Genomic DNA, 19561 nt, shown 5'->3' with positions numbered 1-19561 from the left:
ACAGGCGTCCTGTCCACGGTCCTGGGAAAAGCAAGATCACAAGGTGAAGAAATGAAACCACTTATTGTCGTTGCCTTGCAGCCGTGAGGTCTGTCACCCTTGTCGTTTAGCATTGACCTCAAGGGGTAGTAGGTTCCACAAAACAAAGAAGAAAATGTCTTCCATAACCACAAAGACTCAAGAAAACCATCATTTCTCTTACTGTCTCTGGACATTTATGCTGCAAAACAGACTTTCTATGCTCCGTAGACATTGAAGAACCTGTGCTGGAAACAGTTGTACCTAAAAATGGGACTTCCCTTCTGCAACGTTGCAAATTCCTGTTAGACACTTCAAAACCCAAATCAAACAACGTCAAAAGAAGATCTTTCATTACTTGCAGGCAGATTTCAGCAGTCGGTGCCGTTAGCAGGAGCTAATCAACCTTACATCAAAAACACAACCCTCTAATAGCATAATATCCTGTCGGAGAAACTTTAAACAGTGATTGAAAATGCCAGGAGAATATTTAAATCCTTGTGGCAAGCTGTGTACTGCAAACGGATACCTTTATACTGAAATGCGAATAGATGTCTGCTATTTCATGTAATGGAATGCAAAAGAAAGCACTTGCTAAAGCAATAGCAGTGAACCACGCACATGGTGGGGTTAAAGTTGAAATGATGTGGATCAGGCACAGGGAGGACTGGAGTAATGGTTACATCATCAACAGCCCTTAAATCATGTGCCATGCGATAAGTTTTATTATCTGCTTGTAAAACCGGTCTAAAAAGGAGTACACCACGAAAAATACGAATGCTCAATTACACCAGAGTTCCACAAACCAAACTGAGTTTCCATCATCCCTTCATCTGCATCCTTCACTCAGCTGCGCTGAGATCTAAAAACATTTGTTCCTACAGTTACCTGAATCTCCACCGGGGAAGCGGTGGAGCATGAACAAACATCAAATGAACCTGTTGACCATGAAACATCAGAGAGCGTTTTTAACATCACCTCTGCATCTTCATGATCTGTCTTCTATCTGCTGCGATGACTGACGATGTAGAAATGCTACAGAACTGAGGAGGTAGTACTTGAAGACAAAGTTATCCTGTACATATTTATTGAGGGAGAGAAGTGAACACCTGAAAATCCCAGTTTAGACAGATGTTTGTTTACATCCCTCTCAGTCATGGGTCTGAGTTGCCGAACTTCATGACCAGGGGAGTGCTAATTCTATGTGCGATACAGGTGTGACTAACTTCCGGTATCATGGCAAATGTGAGTGTGTGAATAAAAAATAAACTATACACCCTCTTGACCAATTTATATGTCAGTGTAGTTTAAATACCACGTATGGCCATCTACCTGATGAAATGCTTCCCGGTACAGTTGATCATCCTCTCTGTCATAATAGAATGTGCAGTTCAGGTCATCGGAGGCGGAAAAATATTGCTTCTAGGACAGGACTCATGGCATCCAAACCCGAAATACATGGACACACCTGGCGTTTCAGGGCCCTCTGGATCCAGCAGGTGTCAGCAGCAGGGGTTGGCTGTGGGGTGTGGCATGGCATCCAGTCTGAAAGAATGCTGGCTCCTGTTTTGACAAAAACGTTCCGTCCCAACAGATTCACAGGCGTGTGTGGTGAATGCACAAATGAATGTTCCACCATCTGGTAAAAAGTCAGTTGGATGGTCTTTTGCCGGGTTTGAGGAGTCATATGTTCATTTGTCAGAGCTGATGGAGGCAACCGGCAGTTTATAGAGGAACACATTGCACCAGTGTCCATTCATGGAGTTACCTCTGAGCTTGAAAGGGACCATGGCTCCTACATCACCAAGTGGTATTGTCCGACTTGTCACCTGTGGTCTTCGCCACAGTGGAGGAGCTTGGAGCGGTCGTGGGTGCTGTTCGTGTCCTCTGCTCCTGGTCTGTGCATTCTGCTGTTGGGTACCTTGTTGTGGGCAGTCGTTGCCATATGTCCTGAGCGCCACAGATGCCATTTCCAGCTGCTGCTGGGGGGTCCCTGGGTGGCCCACGCCTTCCAGGAGGGGATACCCGTCCTCCCGTCCCGGCCTCCGATACCTGAACATTGCTACAGGTCCTGAGGGTATTTAAACTCATCATGTTATGTGCTTTTTTTTTTTTAAACACCTTCATTATCCAGAGTGGATTGTTCCTGCAGTGTAAATGACTGTTTTTCAGTTGTTCAACTCCTCCCTTTGTCCTTTTTCTTCAAATGTGCTCTGCAGTGATGAATCAGATGTATTTTAAATCGACTCTTATCACCTCGCAGACGCTCCGATGCATTCTCCATGCATGCAGTCATGGCTTCATTTGATTAGCGGAGCTGACCTGAGGGTCAGACCCCCCTAACACGGCTCCTTCCTGTGAAGCCAAAGAACTGAGAAATGCTCTTTTTGTCACTCACCCAATGAAGCAGAGGGGGTTTTCTGTGTAAAGATTTATGAGGTCTCAGGACGGCTCTGCGCCTTTCCTGCAACATTAAAGCTATGTGCTGCTTGGAAAAAACATGTTGTTACTGCAGATGTTGTTAAAGCAGATTTGTTACTGTCATGCTTTCTTTTCACCATCACCAACTCTATGGATGCTAAAGTTGGTTAATCAATGATGAAAATCAGCAAAGGAAAAAAACCTTAAACTTTTCTCTGAACTATATGACGGATGTGGAGCAAAATCTTTGAAAAATACATTGTTTTAGATGCATACTGGCAGCTAATCATTCACTTTTAATCCAGAAACAAAGACAATTTGTTTTGACTTACCATTAAGGACTTGCTGAGAAGTGCTAAAAGCAACAAAATTCCACAATTTAAGCTTTTCCTTATTTAACTAAAAACACAATTCACACTCTAAACCACAACAGGTTCGTTAAAACACAGACAATCAATACGCAGACAATAACTTTTAACCGTTTTCTCAAAACCACACCAAAAGACATAACACAACAAATTAGGAACCTTACAGATAAACAAGATAAACCATTTCACTGAAATGAATCGTTTATCACTAGCATTAACATTCATGTTCTCCCTTCTTCTGTTCTACTAGAACCAGCACCTTTCCTTACCTTACCATACCTTTCTGTGTCCACAGACCCTCTATCACTTCCAATGCCGTTCATTTCTACTTTAATTCACTGCTTTGTCCTTTCCCCATTCTGTACAACATCCACTTACACTGTCTTCAAACTATAATTACATCAAAACATGGGATCTGCTGCAAACTATCTTTAAACACCAATAAATCCTTTAACACCAACACTAAGTAATCTGAGAAATATCAAAACATATAAACTAAATTAAACATTGCAAACATTCTTTTTAAGGGAGTCCGGATCTAAACCAACAAATACTTACAATTAGTGTCAATAGCATTACTTTTTAGCAAAACTTAACTAAATCATGGTAATTAGGAATTACAAAATAAAGTAGAGACATTTATTCAAAATAAGAAAACCGAAATAATTGCAAAATCATTTTACACAAAATATATTGGACCGATATTACCTTACTGTGTTTTAGAAAAATTTGCCCAACTTTAGGCAAATTCCAGAGAAAGTTAGGCTACGTTCGACAGAGGCAGAACAGAGACCGTTGCTGCAGGCTGCAGCTGCAGTCAAGCTGCTGTTGTGGCTTAAACTTCCATCGGAAGCGCTGCTCATAGACCCCTTTCTACTTAAAAATCTTTTTCGTCGAACTAAGACCACTGAAATTTGTTTTTATCGACGTCTTACAACCGAGGTCATGACCACGCTCAATAACTACAATGTCAGTTGTTATTTTACCACAAATTAGTTCGCAAACTCTTAAGCCTTGTTACGTGAAAGTTTAGCGCAGGTTGAACATTTCGGTCTCCATGGACGCCGTCACGCCGACCACATGGTACAAACAAAGCCAATCAGAGCTGTCGACGCATTCGAAAGAAACTAAAACGTCCCGTTATTGGCTAATTCGAAACAAGATGGCCACGTCCATAGAGAAAACATTTCACACAGAAACATGGAAAATAAAGCCAAAATTCGCTACTTTCAAACAGTTTTTCATCCCATACTTTCCAAAATCTCATGCATACATTTAATTCATAAGCAGTCACGTCTCCAAAATCTCATACATTCAGTCCGTTCATCAGCGATCACGTCTGTATTGTCATCAGTCAGTCGTCAAGTCATGTTGTCGTTTTTGTCCTGACAAAATGCACAATTTTCCTCATCTTCTGTCAAATTCAGCGCTCATGTTTATTTTGAATCCTTCTTTGGTTTCTCTCCGCGTATAAAAAAATAATTTGTAGAGGCCGAAGCCTCCTTGGTGTTTCCGAAAATCCTAGACGCGCAAAATTAGTTCCTATAATAACTCTGTTTTTCGTAAGGGATTTCTTAACAGGTTGAACAGACACAAACCTAGTCAATTTGCTGCTTTCCAAATATCACAAGCTCCCAATTTGCCAACGTTCAATTTTGTACAGGCCGAACAGACGAAAAACCTGCATAATTATAATTGTCCAATTTTTCAAAATCTTTTACTGCCGCCCAAAGTGTATATTTTGCCACCGTTCAATTCGCTGTTCTAGGGAGGGTGAACCCAACACTTATTTACTGGGGTGCGCTCGCCCGTTCGTTCGTATAGGGTACACTGTGCCACTCATACAATCGACTTCTCCTTTAATTTGAGATCATCAATACGCAGACTTTACAAAAGGCTCTGCTCACCATGATTATGAATGAGGCCTCTGAAGAAGTCGACCGCATGGCAGGAAGCATCCCCAGACTTTACGTCGAAAGTCTCAGAAATCTCGTAATAAGCCACTATGATGTGGTCCAACCGGTGTGGTCCGCGTTTCCTATTCACCCCCGACTTCACGTCTCGAGGTCACCAAATTGAAGGAAAGAGAATCGTCCGTTTTTGGGTTCTTTCCATCCATGCGTGTTCGATAGTCGAGAGTGGTAAAACAAACAAGGATTCAACCGGTTTAAAAATACACAGAGTTTATTTCCCTGACAATAGTTCTAAAGCACAGTTTAAAACATTAATGCAGATATATCTGGATTCTCAAGTAAAGATCTACTGACGCACAAGTTACATGCGAATTACTCGTAGATTTTCCTAAGAACAATGGAAAACTTTAAAACCAGTCTTTTTAAGATGTGTTTGAATCTCCGCCTTCCGGAAAGATCATGGTCGCTGATCCTCCGCCCCGGAACACTCTGATTCGTCATCTGATAGCCCGCCTGCTTCCACCGGCCAATAGCTGAAGGTTGCAAAGTCCAGATCCGCTCCGCCTTTCCAGGGGTGGGGGCCATTCACCGGCGCACACAATCCATGATCAAAAGGAGTCCTCCTCTGGTCCAAAGTAAATCATACCAGCCAAACGAATACTCCATCGCCGGCATGAGATCAGAGGTCAGCTTCATCCTCCACATGAGAACACGAACCTGAACACTTTCCCAAGGATAAGGTGTTCAACCCAGATAGTAGAAATGTAGTCCATGACATATTTATTGCGTCTCTGGAAACTCCTAGATTTGCACAAAGAAGTCCTAGTTGCTGCTGCAACTACAAAGCACAAGTGAAGGTCACTGGAGAATAAGTCCTGTTGAGTTCAAAATGAGTTCACTTCACACTAAAGATAAAGCTATAACATAATGAAGAATAAGATATTAAAACATACATTTTCTACATTTTATATGAACACAGAGTTGAATCAAACAACAGAAACGGCGAACTAAATACAGTATAACCCTGGAGCACAGAAGGAGACTTAGAGGGCTTTAAGGGCCGATAAACAATGTTAGTTTAGTTTTTCTTTTTTACCTCCAGGAGGAGAAAGTCAGATTCAACAAAGTTCAATGTTTTTCAATTGGCAGACTTCATACCGAGAACAGTCTGTATGTACAGTCTGATCTCAAAAATTCTTTCCAATTTTTTTTGTGCTACATTTTTTAAATTTGCTGTTTTGAAATTATTAGATCATTAATGTGTGCGGTATAAGGGCATATTTACCTTCTTTGTTCCTTTTTTAACAAGTGACTGCATCCATGGGCTGAAACTCTCACTTTACTTTTTCATTCGCCCGATCTGCCATTTTCCAACCGTGGTTGAGTCGAGTGCAACAAAACGCCTGTCGACATATTAGTATAAATTAGCTTTAATTAAAAAAATTCAGTTGGCCTCTTCTGTTTAAGGCAACACAAGGATATGGTGAAATTGTCCACAAAAAAATCCACAAATATGGGATCTTTACCATTCATTGGCATCAATCTGTATTTATAAAAAACAACTCTGCTGGGTACTTTTTCTCCGCCCACGTAGCAAACTTCAACCGAACTCCAGTATTTACAAACATCCAGTAATATCTGTGCTCACAGTAAGGTCTCCTAAAAAAGGGATTCACCTGGAAACTTCCTCGATTTTCCTCTTCGCTGCTAGAGAATGAGGCCAAGTCCCAACTGAACACCCACCACAAACACGCTCCAGTATGAACCTGGGTGCCACTCCATAGGATGGATTACAAGAGTCAAACAATATTTTATGAGTCCCAGCTGGCGGCCAGAGTCGGAAGCATTTAAATCTGAAAGAAGAACCTGCTTCGCTGCCCGTTTTAATCTCTGCTGTCTCTTCTCATGATCCTCCAACGAGTCACGCTCTACTCCGAGCCAGCTGTAATACAACCAAACACCACATCCCGCTGCTTAATATCACATAAGATGTTGTTTTTATCTGTCAGAAAATGTTAGTCTGTAGAAGAAGGAATCTTGATAAATTCAGAGATTTTTTTCATTCAATTCTCACATCTATGAATCATTCTAGAGCAAACATGTTTGAACCCGATGTTTGTTTAATTTTTATTTTTTATTTTAAATGGTTTATGTCAAGCAATCAAATAAAAATAAGACACAGAAACAATACAATCATCAGTTATGCATTCATACAATGACCTATCAAACTGAGGATAATTAGACATATTAATAAATATTGCTTGAAACGGAGTGGAAGGAAGCAAACTTATATAATCCCACCCCTGTTGTACCGTAACCATTTTAATCAAATCAAATCAAATCAAACTTTATTTATAAAGCACTTTTCATATAAAAATATAACACAAAGTGCTTTACATTAAAACACAACAAAATATAAAAACAAGTATTGACGAATTAAAAATAAATAAAATAAAAATAAATGGATAAATAAATAGGGCCCCCCTCCCCGTACCTAGCCCCGCACTCCTTTCACACCTCGCACCCCTTAAGTGATGGCAAGGACAATGAGAAATAGGCTGAGCACAAAAACAGGATGCTGGAAACGCTAATAATTGGAACCTCCCCCTCTGTGAACAGCCGCATAGACAGCCAAATGCAGCATCACAGGCAGGGACCGCTCCACCACAGCTAAGCGGTGATGCAGGTCCCCACCTAGAGCCGCAGTGGCTGAACAGCAGCCGACCCAGAGGGAGAGGTTCCAGCTGAGGAAGCACCGGAAATAAAATTGAATAAAAATGAGAATAAACAAGTAAACATATTGATAAAAAAATTAAAACATTAAAATAAAGTTAATTAAAATAATGCGTTAAAAATCAGGTTCAAGTTCATAAAACAAGATAAAATGGATAGATAAATAAATAAAATAAAAATAAAAAGTACATATAAATAAATAACTGAATAAATAAATAAATAAAAGTAGTAAAAAATTAGCTAAAAGCCAGGTTAAAAAGATAGGTCTTAAGCCTTTTCTTAAAAGCATTAATGCTCTCTGCGGCTCTCAGGTCCTCCGGCAGACTGTTCCACAAACGGGGGCCATAGTGCTGAAATAGAGCCTCTCCATAGGTTTTAGTTTTTACAGTTGGAATGGTCAACAAACCAGTGCCAGAGGATCTCAGGCTCCGCGAGGGTTCATATCTTACTAAAATATCTGATAAATAAGAAGGCGCAAGACCCTTAAGACATTTGAAAACGGTTAAATGTATCTTAAAATCAATCCTGAAGCATATGGGGAGCCAATGCAGGGATTTTAAAATTGGGGTGATGTGAGCTCGCCTCCTGGTCTTTGTAAGAACTCGTGCAGCAGAGTTCTGGAGAAGCTGAAGGTTCCTAATGTTTGTTTTTGTAAGACCGGCAAGCAGGGCGTTACAATAATCAACTTTACTCATGATAAAAGCATGCATTAGCATCTCCATATTAGCAAGAGAGAGCAGTGGGCGGACTCTAACCACTCTATTTTATTACATCATTCATCAATATCCGGTTCCTAGCTTTTATCAGACAGAATTAAGAATCATAAGGTATCAATAAAGCACACGACAAAGATGAATTACTTAATTATTATGTAAAAATAACTATTTTAGAAATCAACATGGCAAATGCAGATCAATTATTCAAAGATTATGCAGTCTATGTTACTTATAAAAGTCATTTATATGATTACATAATAATACTATTTTGGTAAAATAAACACAACACTGTTTCAAAACTCTTTATAGCAATAAATGCTCAAGTATCAAAGTTAAAATATGTGCAAAATTACATTAGGAAAAATCATGAATCAATTTTTCAATTTTTTGAAGCAAGTGAAGTAATATAATTGAAAATCAATCAATTTAACCATTTCCAATAATTGATTACGCATTTTTTACATAATAAGGTAATGCTGTGAAATAAAATAAGGGTATCTGTTGAATGACCAAAGTTGGTATTCCGTCTTCTGCGGATTAACAGCTGTTCTTCTGGGTTTGAACAGAGTTTTCTCTTCGCTGTTATGTCTGCAGACATTAGATATAGGTCCGTATCCTTCCTCAGCTGGTATCAACAGCACTGAAAGTTGAGGTAACGTTATCTGCAGGTCAGAAAATCAGGGTCACTTCAGACTTTTAGAGAAACCAATGAATGCAGGCGTCATATTTCTTCAAATTATTTGACTCTTTGATTTATTACTGCATGTTGGTTCAGATGTCCTTGATCAAACACTTCTCAAAGTCCTTCATGGTGTTCACAACCAGAACCTTGGATTGGTCCAGTGGACCGAGTGGTTTGACGTAAATCCTGCAGCTTTTAACCCAAGTGTTCTCAATCTGCTTACGATTCGTGAGAGGCCTGGCATTTTTTGCCATTTCAGCATTCCTTCTGGTCAGATGGTCGTTCAGATAAGCAGCCGACCCCTTGAGATTTTTCTTTTGATTCATCAGAGCTAGCTTGTGTTTTTGATTCAAAAACCTGATGAGGATCGCTGGTTTATCCGTCTTCTTTCTCCTGGGGAGCGGGTGGCAGGTCTCGATGGTATTTAGATACAGGGAAAGCCCTTTAATTAAAAAATTGAAAGATTTTATCCCGTTTTATGTGGGAGCGGACAATGACCAACCCCCTTGTGCGGAAAGGCACAGAATGTACCATTATCCCTTGTGATGTCCTACGGGGTCAAGATGACCATTGACGTGTCATCCCTACCAAGACAAAGGTGGATAAAGGTGGAGAGGATTCCAAGTAATCCATGGACACCAGTGAAGATCACAAATCATTGAAGAAAAAAGTTCAGCCTACTGTCTAGATGACCCCACTCCCAATGTCAAAGTGCTGATAGCACAAGGGTTATTAAAGACAGAGTTTACGACACCTGAGCTCCTGCCCTGAGCCTATTTTACGTTTGTAATATCAATGGAATCATAGTGAAATAAATAAATAAAAACCAATGCCAGAAATGGCATGATAATGGTTGTGCTTGAACGGCATTTCTGTGGCACGAAAATCTGTCAAATTGTTTTTTCCGCGTCTTTGATCAACTATAAAACTGCACTGCTGAATGGATTGTTGGAGCACTACAGTTATCGCAGTCAGGAGCCTGCATGGCGAAGTGATACACACTGTGTTTGTAAATGACTTAAATAAAGTTTGACTGTTTTGTTTTGCCTAATGCACCATATGGTCTGCAAAATGACCTAGGCAAATCCATGTATTACATGCAAAGTTGAGCGGGAACATATGCATTTATTTACTATGTAATACTCATTAATCTTTCTACACTGGTATACAAAATGAGGTAAACCCCTTTTTTCTGTTTCTTTGCTCCAAGCTTCTACCATCTAAAAAATTCTGTTTTACTGATACTTTGGGATTTTGTACATCTTGTCTTTTCTCTTTTTCCCACTGACCATCCAGACATGAGCCCCGCACCTCCTCTGCTGCTCTCCTCAGCCTCTGCTCTCAGGGACCACGCAGCATTCTTCCAGTCAGAAATGATGAGGCCGGCTAATGACCCGAAAGAGCGCGACCCCTCCCACATGCGGATGCTGAATGATGTGCTGCGTGACCTGGAGAAGAGCTTCCTTCTGCCCCAGACGTCCCCTGGCGTTTTCAGGTAGAAGAAAACGTACTACCTCCATCTTAAAGATGACACTTGGCCTTTTGGGGAAGCTGAATAATCTGATTGGAGGATTGTCCTCCCCCAGATTAAGAACCCTGTGACTCCTTTTAAAAATGTCTAAAAGTGTCATAAATGTATCTGCACTGTCTTAGGGCAGTTTCACACTTCATTGTTTAGTCCACATCTGAGTTCAATCCTTCAGACAGTAACTATTCAGTATTCACTTCCCAATTGTTAGTGCAACATCAGCCATCTTCTCCAATCTTTCCGACAGCCTCCTGTCACTCAAACAACAGACTGTAACCCTTATGCTATCCTAGGAAATTTAACATTGGGAGTTGGGTCATCTAGACCCCACTAGACAGTGCTCTGAACCTTTTTTCTTCAATGATTTGTGAACCTCACTGTTGTCCATGGATTATGTGAAATCTCTCCACCTTTATCCACCTTTGTCATGGTAGGGAGAACACGTCAATGCAAGGCTGGGGTCATCTAAGATAGCACAAGGGTTTAACAAAGCTCTGCTTGTGTACAAGTCTGTCTATGACTTAGCACCAAATTACATTTTTGACTTGTTTGTCACACATGGACTACCTCTAACTCTGAGTAACTCAGGGTGGAACTTTGCAGATGCTCACCAAAAAAAAAAGTCTGCACAATTTTGTAGTGAGAACCTCATATCACAACTTCAACAAAAAAAAAACCTACAATGCAATAAAACATAAACTTTTACTTATTATATATTGGTTCCTTTTTTATTGCGGGGGATTAGATTCTAAAAACGACCCGGGATCGACGAAATCCGTGAAGTATTATTCTAGATAATTTAACGGTTTATACGTCATTGGCTTCAGCAAAGCAACCGTCCTCCGCTTTAAGAAGGACCGTTAAAGCTTCCGTGCCGTTTGTTGATTTCTGATCATGGAAATGTTTTAGTGCTTATAAAGATAACAACATTATTATAAGGTAAGAAAGTTCATTGAATCCTTTCTAGTTTCTTCATGTGAAGTTAGCATGTTCTCCACGTTCACACTTTGGTTTTCTCCTACAGTCCAAGAGCATGTCTCATAGGTTTACTGACAGCAGATGAGTGGTCTCACTTTTATCTTTCAGGAGAGCATTTCAAATCAAACTTTGTGGTATTGATGCTGAACCATAACATGCTTGACTCCTGAGCAGGGACCTGTCAGCAGGTCATTATCCCAGATGTGTTTGATCATCTCTTTCTCGTTCCGGTTTTGAATGAAAGCATCTCAGAGTCAGAGTGATACTGACTGTTGAACTGACCAGCTGGGTCAAAAACCCTCATGAATGCATAATAATGCTTTCTCAACTCAAGATGTTGCATATTTAGTTTGACAGTCTTTTAAAGAACCTGAGCTTTTACTTCCAACTCAAGGAGAAGAAATGTTTCTGCATGAATCCCGCTGCATGCCATGGTGAATGTTTGTTCTGTTACAGTGAAGTGGGAATAAAAAAACAAAACAGACTGGCTCTCTGTTCTGACTTTATACAGGTTTTTTTTATAGCGTCTTCAACCCTGAACTGAGAAATGAGCATTTTTTGGCTCGCACTGACCTGGTTTTATGATCATATGGTAGAGCACAGAAGACTGAAGCTTCATGTGTCGGACACTCCCTGGAGTTATTTAAATTCATGACTTCATTTGAAAAGGTCTTTAAGTCCTCTGCCATCAAAGAGATAATTAAAGGGGCCTTTATTAAATGTCAACTATTTAGCATGCAAAAGTCTTCATTGTGAGGGTGTGATGATGGGGATAAAGCAGCGCTGTGCACGCAGGGTGTGGCGGTGCTCGCTGCAGCTGGGTTGATGGGGATTTGGAGCACGGTAGTGATGTGCAGGCTGAGAAAGAGCGACGTGCAGCAGTTTGAGCTCAGAAATGCATCAACACAAAAAGTTTCTGATTGGTCCGAATGTATAGATCCTTTTTTTAAACAAAGAAGACACAATAAATTATCAGTCAAATAAAGCGCTTAACAACATTCCCAGCTAAAACAAGGTGCAGTAACGCATGTTAGGTGGAACTAAAATGCACAATATTAGTACGTTATTTTTACAATTAAAATTGGTAAAACAGAAATATCCCTTCCCACTGTCAACACGGAATAAATTTTCAATCCTAATACACCCAAGCCGCTTTCGTGCCATCTTTTAAGGTGGTCTTGGTTCGTTTCCAATTGGACTGAGCTTTGTTTTGCTTTGAGATTCCTCAGTCTGGATAAACAAGTGAACCGAAACGGCCACCATAGCCAGTGTTCATGTGATGGAAACTGATTAGAATCTGTAGCAACTGATGAGCCACAGACAAAAATAAAACGATTGTGGTGTTATCAAACAGAAAAAAGGGTCCAACTGTTTATCTGTAAGAATGTTTATTTTAGCTTATTGCATGCTTTTCAGTGTCTTGCTGAATGCACGGCGCTGCTGTGACGTCATCCTAAAAGCTACCTTGTAGTTTCCTAGCAGAATTGTCTTAAAAACAGTACCATAAGACCACAACGATCAGACACAGCAACTCACTGAAATGTGATCGGATGAATGCAGGCTCATTAAAACAACTTTTAATGTGATACACATTGTTTCTTACCGTTTTCCCGACAATCTGTATGTCATAAACAATTATCAGCGTACCTTCTTAGCTGTCTTCTTGCCAGTAACCGCCCTGCAGCATTTCTCCACCGGACCAAAAAGCAAGTCCAAGCTGTTGAGCATTCGTTGATGCAGACATTCAAAATTTGTCCGCGAAATGTATGAACTATCCCGACAGGAATTGCAAAGCCCAGGACTTTCATGACTTCTGCTTCTAGCTGCTTTACTCCGCCCTCACATTTTCCAGCCAATGAGTGAAGACATCTTTAGTAATGTGATTTTGTTTACAAGCTTTAGTCCTGAACAGGAAAGTCTGTTTAACTGCAGTCTGAATACAGAGCAATCACAAGGTTTAGGACTGGGTCCGGACCAACAGATTTTTTCAGTATGAATACACCCTAAATTTCATCATTAAATGGTCAATACTAAAATACTTAAACACATTTAAATTAATAAAAAAGAAAAATGGGAAGTGGATGCAGGAAAACAGACAGTTTTAGTCAATTTTTCAGCCGCTGCATTCTGCACTAACTTCCCAATTGATTCATTTTCACCAATGTACAGGACATTACTGTATCATTATAGTTGTCGGTTATCAAAAATGACTCTGACTACTTGTTTACACTTTTTATTATGATCTGGTCATGATCTATTAATGCGTCCTTGACTTCAGTCCAGTGTGGTTCCTTCAGTTTTCTGCTGCTATAATGTTCCTGTTCATGCCTACCCTGGTAATGTCTTGGTGTTATCGCTTGACCAGCTGACTCTGCCTGACACTCCAGTGGCCTGCTTGGCTCATCCCTGTCTGAGATCTCCTGACAACAACTGCCCGTGGATATAGATTGATCTGAAACGATAGAGTTTGGCCATAAAGACCATCATTATCGAATTTTTTGCACATCAAGGCACACTTGAAAGCCCTTTTTTTTTTCTAAAAACAACAGTGCCTCTTATAATCCAGTGCGCCTTATACTGTATATAGATAAAAACTAATTGTGAATATGTTAAAGTGGCTAACATGTAGCTTTGTTGAACTTTTTTTTTTTTATGTGTTACTGGTTAGGAGTTAGTGTAATAACCTTGAGAAGTGAAGTTATAATGCATACGTGCAATTTTGTGAGAACAGCTCTGGATGGCAGGAATGACTTCTTGTATAGTGATATCAGTCTTTTGCGGTATCAGTCTGTTTGTTTGTTTTTTTACACGTTGCAAACAAGGCTGGGAGTTAAAGATATGGGGTATGTCCGAAATCCCACCCTAACCCCTACATAGGTCACTATGTAGTGCTTTCGCCATTTTGTAGAGCTGTCCGAATCTACAATTCCAAAATTGATTGCCCTGGAAATTTGGAAGTCTCTGCGAAAAACCAGTGTGCATTGATGCTCCCTAGATCAGCGAATATAGATCACAATACACTGGATCGGAACATTTTTTACCAAAGAAATGTATTTGAATGTATTTTTTTGATAAACCATTAAGGTTTTTTTATCTTCAGAAGACAGTGGACTCAAAAATAATTGTCTCATAAAGCTCATTTACTTGATTTTCACTTTGTGAAATCGATGACATCACATCCGCCGTAAATAAAAAAAGGAGTGAGCATGGTGTCCAAATTGCTTTTAAAATTCACGACACTACACAGTGCCGCACTATATCGTTTTTTAGTGGTTAGGGTGGGACACATTCATAGTTGATACCCTAACGTGGCTAACGTGGAGTGGTCTCAAACTGTGTTTTTTTATGTGTCACTAGCAAGGTCAGGAGTTGGCATAACCACAGCAATGTCTGCTTCAGCTGTATCAGTCTGGTGTTTTTTTTTATAAGTTGTAAACAGGTTTGGTAGTTACATGTATTGTGGATACGCTTACGTAGCTAACATGTAGCGGTGTCGAGCTGTGTTTTTTACGTGTTACTAACTAGGTGGGAAGTTAGCATAGTCACAGTTTTGTCTACTTTAAAGGTATCGATTTTTTTTTTTTTACGTGTTGTAGACAAGATTGGGAGTAGGAGATATTGTAAATACGCTAACGTGGCTAACGTGTAGTGTGTTACAAACAAGTTCTACAGTTACTGTGATCACAGTTAATAAACTAGACTTACAGAAAGACTTATCTCTGATTTTTTAGTCCCACTTAATACACCTTTTAATTTAGTGTTCTCTATAATTGACACAAGTTTCAAAATAGACCATTCATTGATGGTGCACCGTATAATCTGGTGCACTCAATAGTGCAGAAAATACAGTATTTTAGAAAAGATAACAGGCAGCTTGTAAATCTGAGAACCCCATCTCAGCTGATGATGTAGAGGTAGGATGGGTAGAGGTGGCGGCTTCATGTTGTGAAGCTGCGGGAGGAACTTTATAAAGTAGATGGAATCCCCCAAAAAAGGTTTAAACTATCAAAGCATTGTCTCAAGCCATTAGCCAGGAAGATAAAGCTTGAATGCATAGAACTCCACCAAATAACAAGAAATGAGTAATGACTATATCCCTCGACAACAGCTGCTTAAAGACAATAAAGTCAATGTTTTAGGAGGCCATCACAAAACCCTGATTTCAGAAGCAACTTTTTTGGACTATATGTGAAATAAAGGTCCACAGGACTGACCTTTCATATGGAATAGGCCAGAATGATGGACTCAAGAGATATATTTTAAAAGGTGATGCTATCAAATACCCATGCAAACATCTGATTTCAAAGAGAGCTATACAATAAAATGTTTTCTCTTCTAATTGTAGTTTTGGCAATCCTACCTGAGCTACAACAGGAGATCTTAATTTCATTGACCCGCTTTTGTCTGGATTCTCACATAGTCAGAGCTCTCTTTTCCTCATGTTATTCACAGCTTATGGCAGTAATAGATGTCTTAATTGTCCTCAACAGTCATTTGCATTCAGGGTGGAATTAGCTGCTCCATCATGCTTGGAAAGCATCAAGTTTTAATGACACTCATTTATAAAGGAAGTTAGTGTTCCCGTACAAGACTGAGACAATTAGTTGAGTTCTGAACAATCGTTAAATTGTTTGCTTCCAAACACTGCTGTGTTTTAATTGAATTCAGATTCACGTCAGGCTGTTTTTCTGTTCAGTAAGATAAATCCTGCAGCACTCAGATGCAGGGTATTTTCATCCACAGAAGCTTCTCGTTTTAGATGTACATGAATTTAGTTGATCGTCATGTTCGCACAGACATCACTTGTCTTCCTGTGAACATTTAGTTAAAGGATGCCTGCTGTGGAAACAAGGTATCCAGGATGTCAGTTGGTATTCACTAAGTCCTGATTAAGTATTTTTTTGTCATCTTAGCTGTAGATTCACTTTTTTTTTGTAAACAAAAAAACAAAACAAAAAACATTACAATTCACTTATTCAACAGAAAGTTCTGCATCTATGTAAATTAGAGTTTCCCCCTTAAAAACAGATGAAAATCATGTTTTTAGTGTTTGCTACAGGTTCTTGTGGCATTTTTCTGATAATATAGCTCAAAATTGCATTTTTGTGAATATATACATTGAAATTATCTTGAATCTGGCTTCTCAGTTGTTGAAGTGCATGACTGGCACATGGAAAATCAAGATTTGCATCCCAAAGTGTGCAATGAGGTTCATCCAGTGTGGGTCCTTGGGCAAGACACTTTGGGCTACTGCCTATTTATGTAGCCACAAAGGAGCCCAAGTCTGGATCCAGACTGCATGAAATACACTGTGGCAACCCCTGAAAGGATATGCCAAAGTAGTAAACAACAACATCATGTTTTGAATCGGGAGCAGATGAAAAAATGCCATTCAAAAAAGCTTGTAGTTGTGATGTAGAAATTACCCTGGGCCACAAGCCCCCTGCTCCGCTCTTTCCTGTTGTGTCCACTTGTAGGCAAATAAATCCATGTACTGTTTTTTTTTTCTTGCCTAATCTGACATCTGGCTTCAGACGCTACAGCTGGATAGCTCAGATATTGCTCGCCATCTTTGTTGCATCACTAATGTCAGGTTGGGGGGGGGGGGGGTGGGGGGGAGGGGCTGTAAGCTAGCAGGAAACAGGAGCAGCAAGGTGGTAGGTGAAAAAAGTACTACTGGAATTGAGCAAAGTGAATATGCTTTTCAAAAAACTGTGCCAAGTGAGGACAATAAATTGATTGAACAATGCAAACTCACCTCTGTACTATACTGTTGCTGTGTACATAAAGGTCATCCATCCACCAGGGGGTTTTTTCAAAAAGAAGGTTATGCCAGTTACCACAATACGTTTGAGGTTAAGGAAGTGAACAACCTCAGCTTTCGGTTCCAAAAATAAAAGTATGTTTCAGGGTGTGTCAAGTTGCCATAACAGCTCATGCTCTGAACACACCGTGGTCTGGAGCAGGTTTAGTTGAAGGTTAGTTGGTTTCAGAGAGGTGAACCAGCATGGCGTGTCCATTGGAAGATGATTTAGTGGATGAAGAAGCTTAGATAATGTGTTTCCACTGTGACAGGGTGAAAAGTAGTCGGTGAAAAATTTATTTATTTTAAAAAGCACAAAAGCATCCATCGTATTCACGTTCATTCACATGATGATGATCTGGTACGCCCTCAGTCATCTTGCTGCAAAAGCCACTTCCTGCCGCTACTTCCGTGTCTCTGTGAGCATTCAATAGGGGTAAAAATAAAAGAAAGAATGGTCGATCTGTTATTGTCTCGATGAAAATCTGAAAAATATCATATTAAGCTGGCTTCTTCGCCAAAAGCACTTACCTTTAGCTCGTAGCATAACAACAATAGCAGTACGTCACGTTTCCCAGCATGCTCAGTGGCCAATCATTGGTCTTGTTGTTACACCTTGGTCACAGGGACACGGTGATCATCATCATGTGAATGAACGTGAATACGATGGATGCTTTTGTGCTTTTTAAAATAAATAAATCTGTTCTCTAAACATCCTCCGTGTCTTCAATTCAATGTAATGAGACACACACAGACAGAAATGTGAAGGTATCTGCTGTAAATCTATGACGTAAATTAATAACAGGATATGATCGGCTAGTCAGTTAGCATGTAGCCTAATAGCCTTCGAATGTAAAGCGACTGACTGCTTAAGTTAATAAAAGACAAGTCCTGAATATTATTATTCCTATTCGACCCTAAACTACAATATCAGCTGTCTGTCAACCGACCAGCCAGTTGCCCAAAGGCCGGCATACATCAAAGAGCTCTGCGGCGGCGCTAGTAGTAGCCTAGCAGGAGCTATCGTATGACAAAGCAGCCTAGTTATCATAAATCTTTTGATATTTTTCTTATATTCATTGAGACGGTAATAAAGTGATCATTTTTGTTTTTCATGTTCCTTTTTTGAACGAATATGGGTCACAGAGACACAGAAGTTACCGCTGAAAGCGGCATTTGCCGGCTCACAGAGAGCATATCCGCGTGAATGACTTATGACGTGAATAATTATTGCGTTCGAACGGATTAATTATTGCGTTCAAACGACATAATTATTGCGTTCGCACGAGTTAATCATTTCGAGGGAACGGAATAGTATTTTGAGGGAACGCAATAGTATCTTGTGGGAACGGAATAGTATCTTGTGGGAACGGAATAGTATGTTGTGCGAACGAGATAATAATCTGTGGGAACAAGATATTAATCTGTGGGAACAAGATATATTTTTATATCTTAATGTCAGGACACGGGCTCCGTAGAAAAGACCATGTCTGGATGTTGTAGAGATAAACTTTTTTACATTGATCTTACTTAATTATTTGTTTCAGTTAAGATAAATCATGTTTTTGAAAATAACACGTAGTAATCAGACATTTATTTTACTTTCATCCAAATTAATTTAATTAAGAAGGTGTAACTTTGGTGTTGCTGTTAGATTTGCAGCGCGAGGAATTGTGGGATACCGTTCCTTTTACCTATCTGGGTGGATTTGTTTAATTCTTTCTGCACCATGAGTGAGAGGGAAGAAGCGGGTGATGAGTTTATTTAGCACCCCTAGTGCCACATTTAATACAAGAACTGAAGTTAAACTCAGAGTCAAGATAACTGAGTGTGTGTTATATTTTGTAAATCCACACTATATCATTCATTTTAACTATATAAAAATGAGAATATCCGCGGCCTCAAACCTAGACATATGAGAGTTCAAGAAGTACAATGAATTAAGATGGAAAAACAATCCGCCGGACCATAACCCTCCCAGTCGACCAGGTACTGCAGACCACGATCTACCCTTCTGGAGGCGAGGAGAGCCTTGACGGTGTATACCGGTCCACCGTCCACGATACGGGGTGCCGGAGGGGGTTAAAGAGGGGAGACTCTAGCAGGTTTGATCTTACGTGAAACACAGGATGGACTCATAGAGATCGGAGCAGCTCCAGTCATACAGCCACAGGGTAGATTATCCGAGTGATGGGGTATGGACCAATAGAGCGAGGGAGGAGCTTTCTGGAACCTCCCTTTAAAGGAATGTCTGTAGAAGACAACCACACCTTGTCTCCCACCTTGTTGTCAGGAGCGGCTGACCTCCGACGATTAGCCACTACCGTGAGTCGTTCCTGGTTTTGCAGAAGGTCGAGCCTGTATTTGCTCCAGGTTCGGCGACAGCGTCTCACAAACGCAG

At 40.1% G+C, this 19561-nt stretch overlaps 1 protein-coding gene across 1 annotated transcript in view; it reads left to right on the top strand.

The window, feature by feature from the left end:
• Positions 1 to 19561, top strand: part of naaladl2 (N-acetylated alpha-linked acidic dipeptidase like 2) — a 520425-nt gene that overhangs the window by 491803 nt on the left and 9061 nt on the right. Inside the window, exon 18 of the mRNA XM_020702830.3 lies at positions 10148 to 10346. Coding sequence (XP_020558489.2) covers positions 10148 to 10346 — 199 coding nt within the window. The remainder of the gene's footprint in view (positions 1 to 10147; positions 10347 to 19561) is intronic.

Source organism: Oryzias latipes, chromosome 4 (genome assembly GCF_053564925.1).
Source record: "Oryzias latipes strain Hd-rR chromosome 4, Olatipes_Hd-rR_3.1".
NCBI lineage: Eukaryota > Metazoa > Chordata > Actinopteri > Beloniformes > Adrianichthyidae > Oryzias > Oryzias latipes.
The sequence above is the reverse complement of the archived record's forward strand: the minus strand, read 5'-3'. Positions and strand labels throughout refer to the sequence as shown.